Source organism: Lipotes vexillifer, unplaced genomic scaffold (genome assembly GCF_000442215.2).
Source record: "Lipotes vexillifer unplaced genomic scaffold, Lipotes_vexillifer_v1.1 scaffold189, whole genome shotgun sequence".
Classification (NCBI taxonomy): Eukaryota; Metazoa; Chordata; class Mammalia; order Artiodactyla; family Lipotidae; genus Lipotes; species Lipotes vexillifer.
This window is the reverse complement of record NW_006785816.1, coordinates 1,194,573-1,213,188: the sequence shown is the minus strand read 5'-3', so window position 1 is coordinate 1,213,188 and position 18,616 is coordinate 1,194,573. Positions and strand designations below refer to the sequence as shown.

General features: G+C 36.1%; 1 protein-coding gene across 1 annotated transcript in view; it reads right to left on the bottom strand.

The window, feature by feature from the left end:
* The window catches only part of POU2F1 (POU class 2 homeobox 1), an 84,255-nt gene extending 66,216 nt beyond the window's left edge, over positions 1–18,039 (bottom strand). Inside the window, exons 1-2 of the mRNA XM_007458095.1 lie at positions 17,964–18,039; positions 14,787–14,852 (exon numbers count right to left, since the gene is read on the bottom strand). Of these exons, the coding sequence (XP_007458157.1) occupies positions 14,787–14,852; positions 17,964–17,991 (94 nt within the window). The 5' untranslated portion in view covers positions 17,992–18,039. The remainder of the gene's footprint in view (positions 1–14,786; positions 14,853–17,963) is intronic.
* Positions 18,040–18,616: the final 577 nt, after the last annotated feature.

Sequence of the window (18,616 nt, the reverse complement as noted above, 5' to 3'; positions counted from 1 at the left end):
TAAAATCATACTAAGTTCACAGACACCCCAAAACACACCACCAAACGTGGCCCTGCCCACCAGAAAGAAAAGATCCAGCCCCACCCACCAGAACACAGGCACCAGTCCCCTCCACCAGGAAGCCTACACAAGCCACTGAATCAACCTTACCCACTGGGGCCAGATACCAAAAAAACTGGAACTAGGAACCTGCAGCCTGTGAAAAGGAGATCCCAAACACAGGAAGTTAAGCAAAATGAGAAGACAAAGACATATGCAGATGAAGGAGAAAAGTAAAAACCCACCAGACCTAACAAATGAAGAGGAAATAGGCAGTATATCTGGAAAACAATTCAGAATAATGATAGTAAAGATGATACAAAATCTTGGAAATAGAATGGAGAAAATACAAGACATGTTTAACAAGGACCTAAAAGAACTAAAGGGCAAACAATGATGAACAACACAATAAATGAAATTAAAAATTCTCTAGAAGGAATCAATAGCAGAATAACTGAGGCAGAACGGATAAGTGACATGGAAGATAAAATAGTGGAAATAACTACTGCAGAGCAGAATAAAGAAAAAAAGAATGAAAAGAATTGAGGACAGTCTTAGAGACCTCTGGGACAACATTAAACACATCAACTTTTGAATTAAAGGGGTCCCAGGAGAAGAAGAGAAAAAGGAAGGGACTGAAAAAATATTAGAAGAGATTATAGTTGACAACTTCCCTAATATAGGAAAGGAAACAGTCAAACAAGTCCAGGAAGCACAGGGAGTCCCATACAGGATAAACCCAAGGAGAAACACATCAAGACACATATTAATCAAGCTACCAAATATTAAATACAAAGAAAAAATATTAAACGCAGCAAGGGAAAAGCAATAAATAATATACAAGGGAATCCCCATAAGGTTAACAGCTGATCTTTCAGCAGAAACTCTGCAAGCCAGAAGGGACTGGCAGGACATAGTTAAAGTGATGAAGGAGAAAAACCTGCAACCAAGACTACTCTACCCAGCAAGGATCTCATTCAGATTTGATGGAGAAATTAAAACCTTTACAGACAAGCAAAAGCTAACAGAGTTCAGCACCACCAAACCAGCTTAACAATAAATGCTAAAAGAACTTCTCTAGGCAGGAAACACAAGAAAAGGAAAAGACCTACAAAAACAAACCCAAAACAATTAAGAAAATGGTCATAGGAACATACATATCGATAATTACCTTAAATGTAAATGGATTAAATGCTCCAACCAAAAGACACAGACTGGCTGAATGGATACGAAAACAAGTCCCATATATATGCTGTCTACAAGAGACCCACTTCAGACCTAGGGACATATACACACTGAAAGTGAAGGGATGGAAAAAGATATTCCATGCAAATGAAAATCAAAAGAAAGCTGGAGTAGCAATTCTCATATCAGACAAAACAGACTTTAAAATAAAGACAACAGAAGAGACAAAGAAGGACACTACATAATGATCAAGGGATCAATCCAAGAAGAAGATATAACAGTTGTAAATATTTACGCACTCAACATGGGAGCACCTCAATACATAAGGCAAATGCTAACAGCCATAAAAGGGGAAATCGACAGTAACCCAACCATAGTAGGGGACTTCAACACCTCACTTTCACCAATGGACAGATCATCCAAAATGAAAATAAATAAGGAAATATAAGCTTTAAATGATACATTAAACAAGATGGACTTAATTAATATTTATAGGACATTCCATCCAAAAACAACAGAACACACTTTCTTTTCAAGTGTTCATGGAACATTCTCCAGGATAGATTATATCTTGGGTCACAAATCAAGCCTTGGTAGATTTAAGAAAATTGAAATCGTATCAAGTATCTTTTCTGTCCACAACGCTATGAGACTAGATATCAATTACAGGAAAAGATCTGTAAAAAATACAAACACATGGAGGCTAAACAATACACTACTAAATAACCAAGAGATCACTGAAGAAATCAAAGAGGAAATCAAAAATACCTGCAAACCAATGACAATGAAAGCACGGCGACCCAAAACTTATGGGATACAGCAAAAGCAGTTCTAAGAGGGAAGTTTATAGCAATACAATCCTACCTCAAGAAACAGGAAACATCTCCAATAAACAACCTAACCTTACACCTAAAGCAATAAGAGAAAGAAGAATAAAAAAACCCCAAAGGTAGCAGAGGGAAAGAAATCATAAAGATCAGATCAGAAATAAACGAAGGAAATGACAGCAAAGATCAATAAAACTAAAAGCTGGTTATTTGAGAAGATAAAATTGATAAACTATTAGCCACACTATTCAACAAAAAAAGGGAGAAGACTCAAATCAATAGAGTTAGAAGTGAAAAAGGAGACATAACAACTGACACTGCAGAAATACAAAGGAGCATGAGAGATTACTACAAGAAACTACATGCCAACAAAATGGACAACCTGGAAGAAATGGCCGAATTCTTAGAAAAGCACAATCTTCCAAGACTGAACCAGGGAGAAATAGAAAATATAAACACGCCAATTACAAGCACTGAAACTGAAACTGTGATTAAAAATCTTCCAGCAAACAAAAGCCCAGGACCAGATGGCTTCACAGGCGAATTCTATCAAACATTTAGAGAAGAGCTAACACCTATCCTTCTCAAACTCTTCCAAAATATAGCAGAGGAAGGAACACTCCCAAACTCATTCTACCAGGCCACCATCACCCTGATACCAAAACCAGAGAAAGATGTCACAAGAAAAGAAAACTACAGGCCAATATCACTGATGAACATAGAGGCAAAAAACCTCAACAAAGTAACTAGGAAACAGAATCCAACAGTACATTAAATGGATCATACACCATGATCAAGTGGAGTTTATCCCAGGAATGCAAGGATTCTTCAATACACGCAAGTCAATCAACGTGATACACCATATTAACAAACTGAAGGATAAAAACCATATGATCATCTCAACAGATGCAGAAAAAGCCTTTTGACAAAATTCAACACCCATTTATGATAAAAACTCTCCAGAAAGTAGGCATAGAGGGAACTGACCTCAACATAATAAAGGCCATATATGACAAACCCACAGCCAACATCATTCTCAATGGTGAAAAACTGAAACCATTTGCTCTAAAATCAGGAACAAGACAAGGATGCCCACTCTTGCCACTATTATTCAACATAGTTTTGAAAGTTTTAGCCACAGCGATCAGAGAAGAAAAAGAAATAAAATGACTCCAAATCGGAAAAGGATTAAAGCTGTCACTGTTTGCAGATGACATGATACTATATATAGAGAATCCTAACGATACCACCAGAAAACTACTAGAGCTAATCAAAGAATTTGGTAAAGTAGCTGGGTACAAAATTAATGCACAGAAATCTCTTGCATTCCTATACACTAATGACGAAAAGTCTGAATGAGAAATTAAGGAAACACTCCCATTTACCACTGCAACAAAAAGAATAAAATACCTAGGAATAAACCTACCTAAGGAGACAAAAGACCTGTGTGCAAAAAATTATAATACACTGATGAAAGAAATTAATGATTATATAAACCGATGGAGAGATATACCATATTCTTGGACTGGAAGAATCAACATTGTGAAATTGACTCTACTACCCAAAGCAATCTACAGATTCAGTGCAGTCCCTATCAAACTACCAATGGCATTTTTCACAGAACTAGAACAAAAAATTTCACAATTTGTATGGAAACACAAAAGACCCCGAATAGCCAAAGCAATCTTGAGAAAGAAAAACGGAGCTGGAGGAATCAGGCTCCCTGACTTCAGACTATTTTACAGAGCTACAGTAATCAAGACAGTATGGTACTGGCACAAAAACAGAAAATATAGATCAATGGAACAGGATAGAAAGCCCAGAGATAAACCAACGCATATATGGTCACCTTATCTTTGATCAAGGAGGCAAGAATATACAATGGAGAAAAGACCATCTCTTCAATAAGTGGTGCTGGGAAAACTGGACAGCTACATGGAAAAGAATCAAATTAGAACACTTCCTAACACCATACAGAGAAATAAACTCAAAATGGATTAAAGACCTAAATGTAAGGCCAGACACTATAAAACTCTTAGAGGAAAACATAGGAAGAACACTCTTTGACGTAAATCACAGCAAGATCCTTCCTGACCCACCTCCTAGAGAAATGGAAATAAAAACAAAAGTAAACAAATGGGACCTAATGAAACTTCAAAGCTTTTGCACAGCAAAGGAAACCATAAACAAGACGAAAAGACAACCCTCAGAATGGGAGAAAATAATTGCAAACGAAGCAACTGACAAAGGATTAATCTCCAAAATATACAAGCAGTTCATACAGGGTCAATATAAGAAATAACAAACAACCCAATTCAAAAATGGGCAGAAGATCTAAATAGACATTTCTCCAAAGAAGATATACAGATTGCCAACAAACACATGAAAGGATGCTCAACATCACTCATCATTAGAGAAATGCAAATCAAAACAACAATGAGGTATCACCCCACACCGGTGAGAATGGCCATCGTCAAAAAATCTACAGAGAGTAAATGCTGGAGAGGGTGCGGAGTAAAGGGAACTCTTTTGCACTGTTGGTAGGAAGGTAAATTGATACAGCCACTATGGAGAATCGTATGGAGGTTCCTTAAAAAACTAAAAATAGAACTACCATATGACCCAGCAGTTCCAGTACTGGGCATATACCCTGGGAAAACCATAATTCAAAGAGTCATGTACCACAATGTTCACTGCAGCTGTATTTACAATAGCCAGGACAAGGAAGCAACATAAGTGCCCAATGACAGATCAATGGATAAAGAAGATGTGGCACATATATGCAGTGGAATATTACTCAGCCATAAAAAGAAATGAAATTGAGCTATTTGTATTGAGGTGGATGGACCTAGAGTCTGTCATACAGAGTGAAGTAACTCAGAAAGAGAAAAACAAATACTGTATGTTAACATATATATATGGAATCTAAACAAACAAAAAAATGGTTGTGCAAACCTAGGGGCAGGACAGGAATAAAGACGCAGACGTAGAGAATGGACTTGAGGACATGGGGAGGGGGAAGGGTAAGATGGGAGGAAGTGAGAGAGTGGCATGGGCATATATACACTACCAAATGTAAAATACATAGCTAGTGGGAAGCAGCCGCATGGCACAGGGAGATCAGCTCTGTGCTCTGTGACCACCTAGAGGGGTGGGACAGGGACGGTGGGAGGGAGACGCAAGAGGGAGGGGATATGGGGATATATGTATATGTATAGCTGATTCACTTTGTTGTACAGCAGAAACTAACACACCATTGTAAAGCAATTATACTCCAATAAAGATGTTAAAAATTAAAAAAAAAAAAAAGAGTGGTGGCGGGGGAGAGGGTTTCTTCTACTCTAAGCTACTTCATTTACCAGTGCTCTGAAACCCAACACCTCCCTTCTCCTCAGAAACTTTGATTCCTGAATCATCCATCCTTTCTTTACCACTCCCCTCCTAGTAGTTTTCTCCTACCTTATAAACAGACTTGACCTCCTCTCCCATTCTTTCCTTCCTTTTATTCAATATATCATTATCATCACCATACTCATACTCATAGTAAATACTAATTATTGAGCACTTACTGAGTTACACATCTACTTGCTTTCAACATCAATTCTATGCAATGTATTATTATTATTTATTTCCATATTATAGCTAAGAAAACCATGGCACATAAGGAAATAATGTGCCCAAGGTAACATAATTAGTAAGTGAAAGAACCAGGATCTGAATCCAGATGGTTTGGTTCCAAGGCCAAACTCTTAATCACTGTGCTACACAGCTTCTCATAGAGCTTCTATTAAAAGAGTTGCCTACATTTATCTTTCCTTGCCTCAACTATTCACTTCTCTATCAACAGCAATTTTTTCCCCTGCCACTTACCTAAAACCTTTTAAAAAGTCCCTAGTACACAGAACAGATAAACAACAAGGTACTATTGTATAGAACAGGGAACTATATTCAATATCCTGTAATAAACCATAAAGAAAAAGAATATGAAAAAGAAATATATGCATAACTAAATCACTTTGTTGTACAGCAGAAATTAACACAACATTGTAAATCAACTATACTTCAGTAAGATAAAGTTTTTAAAAAGTCCCTAGTAACTACTGACTGTCAAATCCAAAGGTCACATTTTAAGCTTTCTATGTCTCCACCTCTTTGCAAGACTTGATTGCAATGAATACTAACTCCATGAATTTTGCTGTCTGGTTCACTTCTTCTTTTAAAAAATATTTATTTATTTATTTGGTTGTGCCGGGTCTTAGTTGCGTCAGGCAGGCTCCTTAGTTGTGGCATGCAGGCTCCTTAGTTCTGGCATGTGAACTCTTAGTTGTGGCATGCATGTGGGATCTAGTTCCCGGACCAGGGATGGAAACCAGGCCCCCTGCATTGGGAGCGCGGAGTCTTAACCACTGTGGCACCAGGGAATTCCATGTTGGGTTCGCTTCTGATCTCCACGGTCGCTCTTTCTTAGACCACTTAAGCATTGTCCAAAGGAAATTTATGTGATGATGGAAATGTTTTATATATATGCTATCAAATGTGGTAGCCACTAACCACATGTGGCTACTGAGCACTAGAAGGGTGGCTAACTTGACTGAATTTTTAATTTAATTTTAATTTAAACAGCCAAATGCAGGCTGTGGCCATCGTACTGGACATCCTACTTCATGTGCTTCTCTTCCTCTGTCTGCCCTTTCTATGTTGTAGAAGAGTTTTACCCTTGGTCCTCTTCTCAGCTATTCCACTCTCTTCCCAGCAGTATCTCCCTGCTAAGTACTTTCACATCTATATAAGCAACCAGATTTCTTTCCTCAGGAACATATCTCTATCTTCAATTACTCACTTCTTCACCTGCAAGTACCGTAGGGCACCCAAATGCAACATCTTCAAAACTGAATGTTACCACCTCATTGTCAAGTCTACTCCTAGCTCAGGCAGTCCCTACTCAGGTAATGATGCTACGTCTATCCCAGTCCCAAGCCAAATACAGGTATTCATTTTAGATTACTCCCTTTCTTGCTTGCTTTTTTTTTTTACTCCCTCTCAATCTCCTCTCCTCCTCTCGCAAATGCTTATTAAATCTGACCCCTGGCTTCCACTGCCACTGCTCTAAGCCAGAATGCTATATAATGGATCTAACTGAAACAGTAATGGAGTCTAGTTTTTTGCTTCAAGCAAGATTAAAGTATAACATGGCTGGAAAAATCTTTTATACTTAGAAAAAAAGAACACAAAAAAGTGGCATGATAGGAAGCTAAACTGCTTTGTAAGGAAGAAGGGAGACTATTACTATCTCACAATCTGTGTCTAAAGCATCCTTTTAGAAACAAATCTTATTAATATTCCAAATTCTATTGGTAATGAATAAAAATGAAATGGATACTACCTTTAAAATCTTAATTTTTGTTACTGGGTTATCACTTGGTGAAAAGATCAATTGCTCATTCACTCAGTTAACAAAAGTATAATCTTAATTCAAATGTCACTTAGTATTCTCATAAGCTCTGCAGTGTACCCCAAAACAACAACAAAAAATTCCCCACATGCAGCAAAGGGCAGGGCCAGGGCAAGTTTCTCATTATGTAGTGGTCAGAATCTCTTAGAAGCCATGTACTTTAACTGACATCTACCAAACCAAACACTAGAGGAGAGCCATCTTTCCTGTAAGTGTTTGACTTTTTGCTTCTAGACCACCAAGAACAGAGTAATATATCCTCCATCATGCTCCTGAGGCTCTAGAAGTACTCCAGCCAATTTCAAGGACCTGTGGAACTACCCATTATTTAAAACATCACTATGAAGGAAGACCAAGAAAAATCAGTATCGGTATTGGTATTTCCACCCTGAGGCTTAGAAGAGCACTTGGGCCAGTGCAGAATGAAGCCCACACAGTAAAATATGTAATACATTAAAAATAATAAAATAATAACAGTAATAAGAATATTAGTAATAACCCCTGGATATATGTAAGTTCAAAAGAAAATAGCCCTGTGGAGTCTGAAATGTACAATTGCTATACTCTGTTTTGATGAGAACTTTATGTGAGGCCTGTTCCTCAGCGAATTTCTGAGGCTTCGACTGAAAATGCTGGTATTTCATCTGGAAATATTTTCCAAAACTAGCGCTGTTTCAAGACATCAAGATTCTTCAATTATTATGAAAAATAGCAGATATATTCACTGGTGCCCTGGTCTTTTCAACATCCTTTGTCCTCATCTTGGAGAAAATGATGTCTGATCACGCTCTCTTAAGAATATAACTCCCTAATATTAGCCATGGCACTAATAAGTCCCACAGAACAGATGCATCATTGGTTGCTAAGAACTTCTGATAGTATTTCTGGAATGCCACTTCATAAATGTATATTAGGTTGCATTAACAAATTTCTTTGACTTTTCCAGTTGCCAAAAAGATCTTGATATTATCCTGGGGAAAAAAATCATTTGAATGAAAAATCTAGTGAACCAGGTCAGGATAGGAAGCCTTAGCTCTACCATAATTCAGGTTACAAAGAAGACTTACAGTTAATTGACCATAAACTCAATGAATCAACAGGTTAAAACTGAGTCCTCCGAAAATTGAGTCCTTGTCTGGTTACAAGGTGAGTCAGTTGCTTTAAAATAAAACAACTTTTAATATTTCAAAACAGTTAAATATTATCAGAAAAAATAAATTTTAGATTTTAAAAATTTAATCTGATGTCATTTTTAACTTTATTAATTATAAAAAAATAATTACAATAAGCCAGTGCTAAGTTTTAAAAAAATAACAATAATAAGCCAATGGTAACAGCACTGGCTGCACTAAAGTCTGTAATACTGATTCTGAGGATGACTAAATGCTAAAGGATTTAGAAATCACATGACACGATGGGAAAAATCTGAAGGAATTAGAAACCTTCAGTACAGCTTTCTTCCTCCCATGTTAGCTTTTACTGTTTCTTCGTCCTAAACATACGCTGTCTACTACCATCGCATTTAGACCCTATCCAGCTTCAAGGTCCAGTTTAAGTCCCACCTTCTTCAAAGCCTTCCCTCATCCTCCCAGCTAGAAATGATTTCTCCCTACACTGAATTCTCATAGACTCATGTCTATGAGACATTCTTATGAATATTCTTACGAATACTTCTTATGAATATTCTATTACATTTCCATACATGTAAGATAAATTTCCTGAGAACAAATTAATATTTTATTCAACTTTAGTGATCCTACTGAGTATAGTACAGTGTCTTGCACAGCGGAGACAAAACAAAAGGAACAACATAGCTCAAAGAATAAGAGGATGGCTCTGCTCACTTTTATAGATATGTGTTTATATATATGTGTGACTTTTGTCAAGGGACTGACAACATCTAAGCCTCAATCCCTGATCTATAAAGAGAAAAAATTAATGCCCCATATGGTTGTTATAAGGATTAAATGAGACAATCTATGTACGTGTTTAACACATCTAGTAAATACTTAATGAATGACAGCCACTATTATATTAAATTATTACCTTATAATGAATTGTAATATTTTATAACATATTACTTTATAATAAGTCACTTTATAATAAATGTCAAATAAATGAAGAAGACGCAGAATAGGGCAATGACTTCCAGAAGAGCTTTCATTTTTAAAAGATGAGGAAAATCATTTTAATCTGTGTTACTGGTAAGGGCAGAATTCAAAAAAGTATAGATAACAGAGTTGTACAACAACAGAATATGGTGCATTAAAAATTAACTGTTCCCTAACAATGGATGAGTCCAAGCACAGGGGTAGATGACCATCTGTCAGGAATACTGATGAAAGAAGTCTGCCCTTTGATTAAAAAGTGAGCAAGCCTTTAAAATTTGTCTAATATTTTTTACATTAAAGAAAATGCTTTGGTTTTTCCTACTGATGTTTATAAAACTTTATACAACGGCCTTACTTTTCCAATTGTCATCTATAATACAGTTGGTCAGATTTAATTTAGGATAAAGTACTGTGGCAGGCAGAACAGCCACTCAAAGACGTCCACATCTTAATCTCAGATGCTATGAATAGTTACCTTACATGGTAAAAAAGATTCTGCAGATCGGATCAAGTCAAGGGTCCTGAGATGGGGGGAATTTATCCTCGATTATCTGGGTGGACCCAGTGTAATCACAAAATGGTCTTTATAAGAGAAAGAGCGAGGCAGGAGAGTCAGAGAAGATATGATGATGGAAACAGGGGTCAGAGAGAGAGAGAGAGAGAGAGAAGAGAGAGAGACAGAGAGGGGAAGACAGACAGACAGACAGACTTAAAGACACTTTACTTCTGGCTTTGAAGATGGAGGAAGAGGCCATAAACCAAGGAATGTAGGTAGCCTATAGAAGCTAGAAAAGGCAAGGAAATGAATTCTCTCCACAGAGCCTCCAGAAGGAATGCAGTCCTTCCAAACCCTAATTTTAGGACTTCTGAACTCCAGAGCTGTAAGATAATAAATTTGTGTTGTTTTACCTAGCAATTTCACTATTAGTTATATACCCCAAAGAACTGTGTGCCAATGTTCAATGCAGCATTAATTCACAATGGCTAAAAGGTGGAAACAACCCAAGTGTCTATAAAGAGATGAATGGATAAACAAAATGTGGTACAAACATACAATGGAGTATTATTCAGCTATAGACTGTGTAACATAGATAAACTTGAAAATATGCTAAGCGAACTAAGTCAGACACAAAAGAACAAATATTGTATGATTCCACTTAATATAAAGTATCTAGAATAGGCAAATTCAGAGACATAAGATACACATCTGTTTTCTTTAATTTGAGCTGACCCACAAGAAGCTTATTACTCCTTTTTATTTATTTTAATCAATTCCTTAAAGGTAATTATGTCAAACCTCATTCACTCTACTCATACCCCCAAATCCATTTCATTCAAAATCTTTGAGGTAGTATGATAATGAGAGGGAGGGGATATATGTATACATATAGCTGATTCGCTTCATTGTACAGGAGAAACTAGGACAATATTGTAAAGCAACTATACTCCAATTAAAAAAAAGAAAAAAGAAAGAAAGGTAATGAAGGGCTCACAGTCTTTGCAATCACAAATTACTAAACAGTTCTGAATTTATTTCCCTTATCTGTAAAATAGGCATAATACTATTTACCTTATAAGAGTATTTTAACAATTATGAAGTGTATATAATAAAGCAGCTAGCCGTGCACATATAGTAAGAATTCAACAAATGGTAACTGCTGCTATTATTATTACTATTATCTTTGCCTTCCCCTCCGATGACCGCCTCAACTACTTAAAAGAGAAACAAGAAAAATGGAACAATCTAACATGAATTATTCCTCATTTTCCTTCTCCTTTCCACCTCAATTTTCTGTCACTGTTTGATCTTAGCTTCTTCTCCCCAATATAAAAAAAGGGTATATCTTTTTCCATTTTCAAAGTTAACCCTCCATTCTGTACTTTTGATCCTAACTCCTTCCCCTACCTCAGTTCCGTCAGTTGTTTTTCTTTAATTCCTTCCTCTCTGGTGGTTCCTTCCACCTGGCCTATGAACATACTCAAATTTCCTCAAAGAAATACCACTATGGTACTTTCCTATACCTCCTCTTGAAATACCTCCTCTTGGATTATCCTGAATCCGTCACCTGCGTATCTGTCTCATCTCTAATGGATTGCTAACTCTTCAAAGACTGAGGGTATCTCATTTATTTGCATTAACATCTTGTAATAACACCAAGTATAGTATTTTACATATAGGACAGGCACAGACTTAAATAAATGAATAAACCTAAGCAACAGATTTTCTGTGAACATATAAGGGCTGTTTGACAAAAGCGCATTGTCAGATTTAGCTGCTCAACCTAAATAAATCACTCTGGTTGGAGAAAGGCAAAGAAGTAACGTATCAAATACAATCTTAATTTTATAATACCATTCTCTTAAAATGTCACAAAATCAAAAATTATTTTTTCCTGAAATGTTTAAAATTGTTGTAGTCTACACGAAAGCATTCTGAATCCAGGAAATGTGAAACTTTGGTTTTATTATAATGCTAAGTGTTCTTTCCATTGAAAAGTTTTCTTGTTATTCATAAACCAACAAAAACTAAGAACCCATATACTCTTTACAGTTAAGCAATCTGCAGGTTTGTTAGTTATATTTTAAAATAAAAATCCATTTATAAGCAAGTAATTATCTGAATAAACTGTAATTTTATTTTGTTTCATTATTTTTTATTTTTTGGCTGTGCTGAACGGCATGCTGGATCTTAGTTCCCCAACCAGGGATTGAACCAACCCTCGCCCCCTGCAGTGGTAGTGCATAGTCTTAACCACTGGACCACCAGGGAAGTCCCAGTAGACTGTAATTTTACATCTAATGTATCAGACATGGTACTTAGTATGCAAACTGGAACTCAAATGTATTTTTATGTTCCTAAGCTAACCAACTGACATCAGTGGGAAATGCTAAGAACACAGTGACAGACCCTTAACATTTGAGAAACTAGACATTCAAGGTTATCCTCAAGTGAATGTAAAAGCCCATAATATGGAAGTAATGTGTAATTTTATAAAGGCAACAAATGCTTCAGTCAACATACAGAAAGTGAGTCTCCAGAGTTAGGATGGCTGATCATCTCATGTTTGATCCAATTTCTCTTATTTCATTAGCAGTAATTCTTGTGAAAAAGGAATAAAAATTTTCCCTATTTGTAAAATCAACTACCATTGCTGCTGGTGGAAATAAAAAAGTCTAAGAAAGCACTAGTTTTCAGCCACAAAATCAGAGTCTTAGAGACATTAAAAAGTAAAATATCTAAATTCATACTGCTTAGCTCTATGGTGAATGAGTCTGCCATGCAATCCATATTAAAACAGGGCAAGAAATTCATGGGACTGTTTCAGCAAGTGTTCCAGCTAGAATTTATCTTACATAGCTCTATAAATGGTTTTAGACCCAAATATATATATACAAAGCTTTGCTTAAATTTTCAGTTTTATTTTATTACAGTTCATGGGAGAAACCATATGCAGGGTGTAAACCATATGCAGGGTGTAAATCCTAATCCTGCCTTTATTTCCCGGCTGGTTTTGTGCCTCAATTTCCTATTCCTTGAAATAATACCTAATACTTGCAGGGCTGCCATAAGAACTCAAAAATCAGGTAATGCATACAGTGCTTAAGATTTTTAAAAACATGTCATCAGGGTTTTATTAAATGTGGTGCTCAATAAATGGTATCTACTGAAACTTCTATTACAGTAATGGATTCCCAAGGAATCCGATATAGTGTTTTTTCATTGTTCTCCAATCATTCTGAGTCTGTTTCTCTTCCCTAAGAAATACATGCCTCTTCTTTGAATCTGAATTCTTTAGGCATGGGTGTCCTGCTCACTCTCTTCTAGTGTCTTAATGGGATCAACTGCTCTATTTCTCTCTGCAAACAAGTCCCACAGCTAAGCTAGATGGCCAAAATACTGGCAGAGGGACTGCTGCTACAAAAAAATGCAAGGCGGAGCCCAAACAGGGGACAGAAAGGAGACTGGCTGACATTTCAGACAGAATAGAATGCTGCCCTTCCCCTTTGCGGGATGTATTTACAGCAGTCTACCTGGCTAGCCTCAGTTGGAGTAACTTGAGAGACATGTTAAATACAGCAGAAAGCCCCACTGCTCAGTTTCACATAAAGAGGCAGGTATGCTTTAAAGACGAAAAGATTAACAAGTATCTCCAGGTACCAAAATATTTTAAATGAAAGGTATGTAGGCAGGAAGCTGCTGTATTGGTTCAACTCATTTACTTCAAATTAAAAGGTGTTATGGCCAGTAGGGGTGGAAAACAAAGACAGTCTCCAAGAGTGACTCTCATTTTTACTCTCTCTCATAGTTAGGCATTTTAAAAATCACGAGTCAAAGAGGCAACGCTCTCTGCTAGTAAAAACCTAGTGAAACTATTACTTTCTGGGTATCCCTGCCCATAATTCCCTTCTTAAATGGTTGATAAAGTTACATAGTCAAATGTCGAGTATGGGCTGTGGAGACAATGTATCCTTTACAGACTCACCTTCCTCCCATGGGGGCCTCAGTTTCCTCATTTTTATGGTATTAATATTCTCTTGATACAGGGTTTAATCAAGTGTAAATTTTTTTAAAAAATTACAAAATAAAAGGATGTATTAGAAACAGGTGTGTGTTTTTATCTACTCACAACACCATAACTTCAATACAACTTATACTGAATGTGGATAAGATTTCCCATTTTGATTAACACCTATAACAAGAGCAACTTTTTTGTTATAGCCATTCAACTTTTTTGAATGGCTGTGTAGCTGGCACCATGCTTAACACATTTCCTTTAATACTCACAATGACTTACGAAACTTATTATCCCCATTTTATAGGTGAACAAATTAAGTCTTTTTCAAAAAGACTGGGGAAACTGCCTGAAGTCGCACAGCTTAGTAAGTGGCTAGTAAGTCATTCCCAGAACTAACTGACCCAAAGGACTAGTCTCTCAACTACTCTGTAGTTTCTCTGATATACGGCAGCAAAAGAAGAAACAATCTGCAGAAGAAGTTAGATAATCTTAAGTCAATACAATCCGAGTTCCTGCAAATACTAGCTAATATTTGACAACTCAATACTCAAATTGGTCTTTATTCACCGAATACAAGTCACAGTTAAATGGGAAGTTTCTTCTTTTAGCTCTATTACATCTAATTAAAAAGCTGGATCTGAGAACGATCTTGTACCTGTGTTGCCATCTCCACTCTCCATAGATGGTTTACTGGTTTCTGACGGATTGTTCATTCTTGAGTCTGCAATAAATCAGAAGAGAATAGGTTTTGAAAATACTGGGGATGTGGTTAGGGAGGCAAAATTGTGGCAAAGGAAAAGGTCAAGAATATTGACTATTGTTACAGTCCTACAGTTCAAGGAGAGATGGTATCAATATTATAACATTGCAAACTATAACAAAATTTTATCTGAAAGAAATTCAGGATTCCCTTAACTCTGAAGTGATCCACAAATAAATTGTCTTTCTAAAGAACCTTAAGATTCTTCCAAGAGAAATAACAGAAATCTAACCTGCAAAAAAAATTATAATAGAGTATAATATAAAAAAGAGGAAAAATGTTTTATAATATGAAGCATAAAGTATATTAAATAAACAAAGTTGGGGCAGGGAGGAGGAGAGAAGTACCTCACAAAGTAAAATATATTATTCCCAAATAAAGTTTCTTTTTTCATAAGTAAAGATATTTGTTAATTGTAACCTAAATAATCTACTGGTAATCTTGATTACAGACTGGACAATACCTCAACCTAACAGAATAAAATGAAAACATGTCTAAGAAAAATATCTCCATATTTACTCCCCAACCCCTGCCCCAAAACAAATTAAACATGCGTCAAAGTGAGAATATATCAAATTCAAACCTCAATCATAAACCAGTACAAGAAGCTGGACTACAAGGCATAACAGATACATCTAATAGCTGCAAAATTAAATCACAACCACACCCAGTTAAAAATTATACTGCCTTGATATCCTAAATGAATGCTTTCATAGTAATACATTCTCATCAAGCAATATTAAGTATCCTAGAAGATATGCAAGAGGAAAGACAAGTCTGCTTTTCTTCTACCTCTTCTAAAGGGTAAAAACTATACATTTAATATGTATCTTATTCCACTTCTCCTCTGAACTCAAACTTAGCACATTTATAGTCAAAGAAGTTTACTATCAAGCAAGTTCTACCTTTTCCCTCAATGGGTTAAGAACCATTTAACTATAACTATTAGCAGAGAATAATACTTAAACTATATATTACATTCAATTTTTTGACTGAACAGCCCATTTTGTCATCTGCTTAAATGTTTAACTAGAAAATCAAAACAATCATTAGTAGTCCCAACCATGTTGTCAAATAGTTTTTGAAACAAATGCTTGCCTTATGGGCTTAAGCAGTTCTATCATATATTTGTTTTGTTCTTCACATGTTCAAAGGGTTCAAATTTGTATGTCTGTGGTCATAAATGAGGGTAGTTCTATAACTTCCTTCCCCCTACAGCAAAATTTAAATATCATCTGAAAGCATACTAAGGTTTGAAAGGAACAGGTGTACAGCTTAGTAAACATCAGCTTTCTGAATGACTTAACCAAAATCTTATGAAAGTCAACAAAAACCACAACAAATGTAATAGAATACACCATTAAGCATACATGCTGCTCAATGCTTCCTTTAGAATGTATTTTAAAAGAAAGTGGGAAAAAATGATGAAGCAGTTAACATTCATCAGAAGGGTAACAATGTTTTCCACATACCATAAAAACAAAGCTGTAGGCATAATTCTCAACAAGTCATGACCTGCACAACTCATATCCTGATTTCCACACCTAAAAATTAAAAATTATGTCACAGGTATTCTATGTGAATCTTCTATGCACTTTCTATCAAACTGTCAAGAGTTTAATACACATACACAAAAATAAATAAAACCAAATCCTGATTAATTGAACAACTATGAATGTTGTACATTGGAATGGAATGGAAGAATGTTTAAATGATATTTACTGTGAACTGAAAATTACAGATATAATGTCTAATTCTAAAATATAATGCTAAAAATATTTCAGAAAGGTACTTTCCTTTCCTTTCTTGAGTTCCCAACTTAGTAGATGTAAAAGAGTAAATACAAGTTCTTTTTCTGATATGTGAAGTTTGTTTTTTCCCTCTGGGCACACTGAACTGACTGTATGAGTCTAATACACAGTCTACAGGTTGCTCTTGGATTGAATTCTTGACATCAGTTTGTTATTTTAGTCATTCACCTTTCTAATAGTGATTTTTATCATGCTGTACAAGTATTAGTACTACCCTGGGTTTAGGCCATGCCTTCCAGCTAAAAATTCAAACATTTTCAGAACTATCATTTTATTTTATCCGGAGCTATTGTGATGGTGATGGGGGCCAGCCTCAATTTTTCAAGCAGGAAAAATTACCTACAGGAAAAAAAAATCATTTGTAGAGGTTTTAAAACTAAGATATCAGAGACCTGGAGTTCTTATCATCACCTGGAGAGGTGACCAGAGTAACCCAAAGAGGTTTCAACAATTTTGCATACAAACAGAAAAAACTCAACACAAAATATGGCCACCATGGTCACAGTAAGTCTAAAAAACAAAGTGCCTCAATCTATTTTAAATCTTAATCACCAAAGAGAGCTTATATATTCAAGCCACACATCCCCCTCCCCAAATCTTGTTGTTCTATAGGAAAAACTCTAAAAACAGGCTTTCCAGCACTTAAAAATTGTTTCCTGAAGAACAGAAGTTGATTTTTTAAAAATAAAAAAGACTAGTATTAGCCAAAATTTGAAAACAGTTAACTGTTTCTAAAATCTGGAAATTGATGAACAGTCCTATTGCAGTAACCATTCCAATTACCTTCTGCATTAGCGTTTATGGGAACAACTATGCACTATGGCTCCATCTTATTTTTCACTAGGCATTTTTTATAGAAGACATTCACATTCGGTATGCAAAACTTTTAAAATTAATATGTACATATTATTTAGGTACACTTTATACCTTGTTTCAGATTTAGACTGTTCTTAGAACTACATGAAATGCTCTCAATAGAAATTTCCAAAAAGCAAAAATGTCCTCCATTCAAGTTGAACTCTAAATCCACACTATTTACTGAAAATATCCTCTGAACCAGAAGAGCTAGTGGTAGGGAGGGACCTACTGCAAATTCAAGCAGGCTTGTGCTTTGCAAATGCTTTCCTCCTTCCCAGCTCAATCCACTTCTCCCCCCTCCCCCGAGTTGGTTGCATATGCGATTAAGCATTTATGCATAGTCAACTCCACACATGCTATTTCCATATTAAAGCTTATAAGAAAGAACCGTGCTGGTACCCACCTAGAACATAGTCACTGCAGTCCAGCATTGCTGTGAAATCTTCTAGAGGTTCAGACAGTCCAAAGCAAGGAAGAAACAGGTAGCAGTTTGGGGTAGGGGAAAGAAGGTACTATTATTTCTAACAAATCTACACTATATTCTTAAAAGAACAAGGGTGGGAGGTGGAAAGTGGATTGGGGGAGAAGCGAAATACAACTTCAGTTACACCATAGCAATCTTCAACTGAATAAGGAAACTTCAGTTGCTCAGAGGAGTTTTAGCCTCTCCTACCAGCTAGGACTGACATTGTCAAGGCAACTGAAGCATGAAAAGTTCCTCTTTTTGTAATAAAATAGAAACAAAGATTGCAGCTGGCAGTTTCCATAATGAAGCTTTATCAGTATGCGCGTGATTAGGGCCTTATGCAAATCTCTCCTCGTTAGCACAGCAGCCAGTACTTTGAAGTCCACGAACAATTCATTTACAGAATACACTGAAAGCACTCCCCTGCATAATTTAAATCATTGCATAAATATTTATCAGTACATTTGCATATTAATTGGCAGTGCATGAAGGGAAAAATTATCTCCTGAGTGCCAGCATAATAATTAGGAGGATAAAATGAGATTTCTTCCAGTGGCCTGGCTTCTTGGACCTAACTTGAGATAGTACGG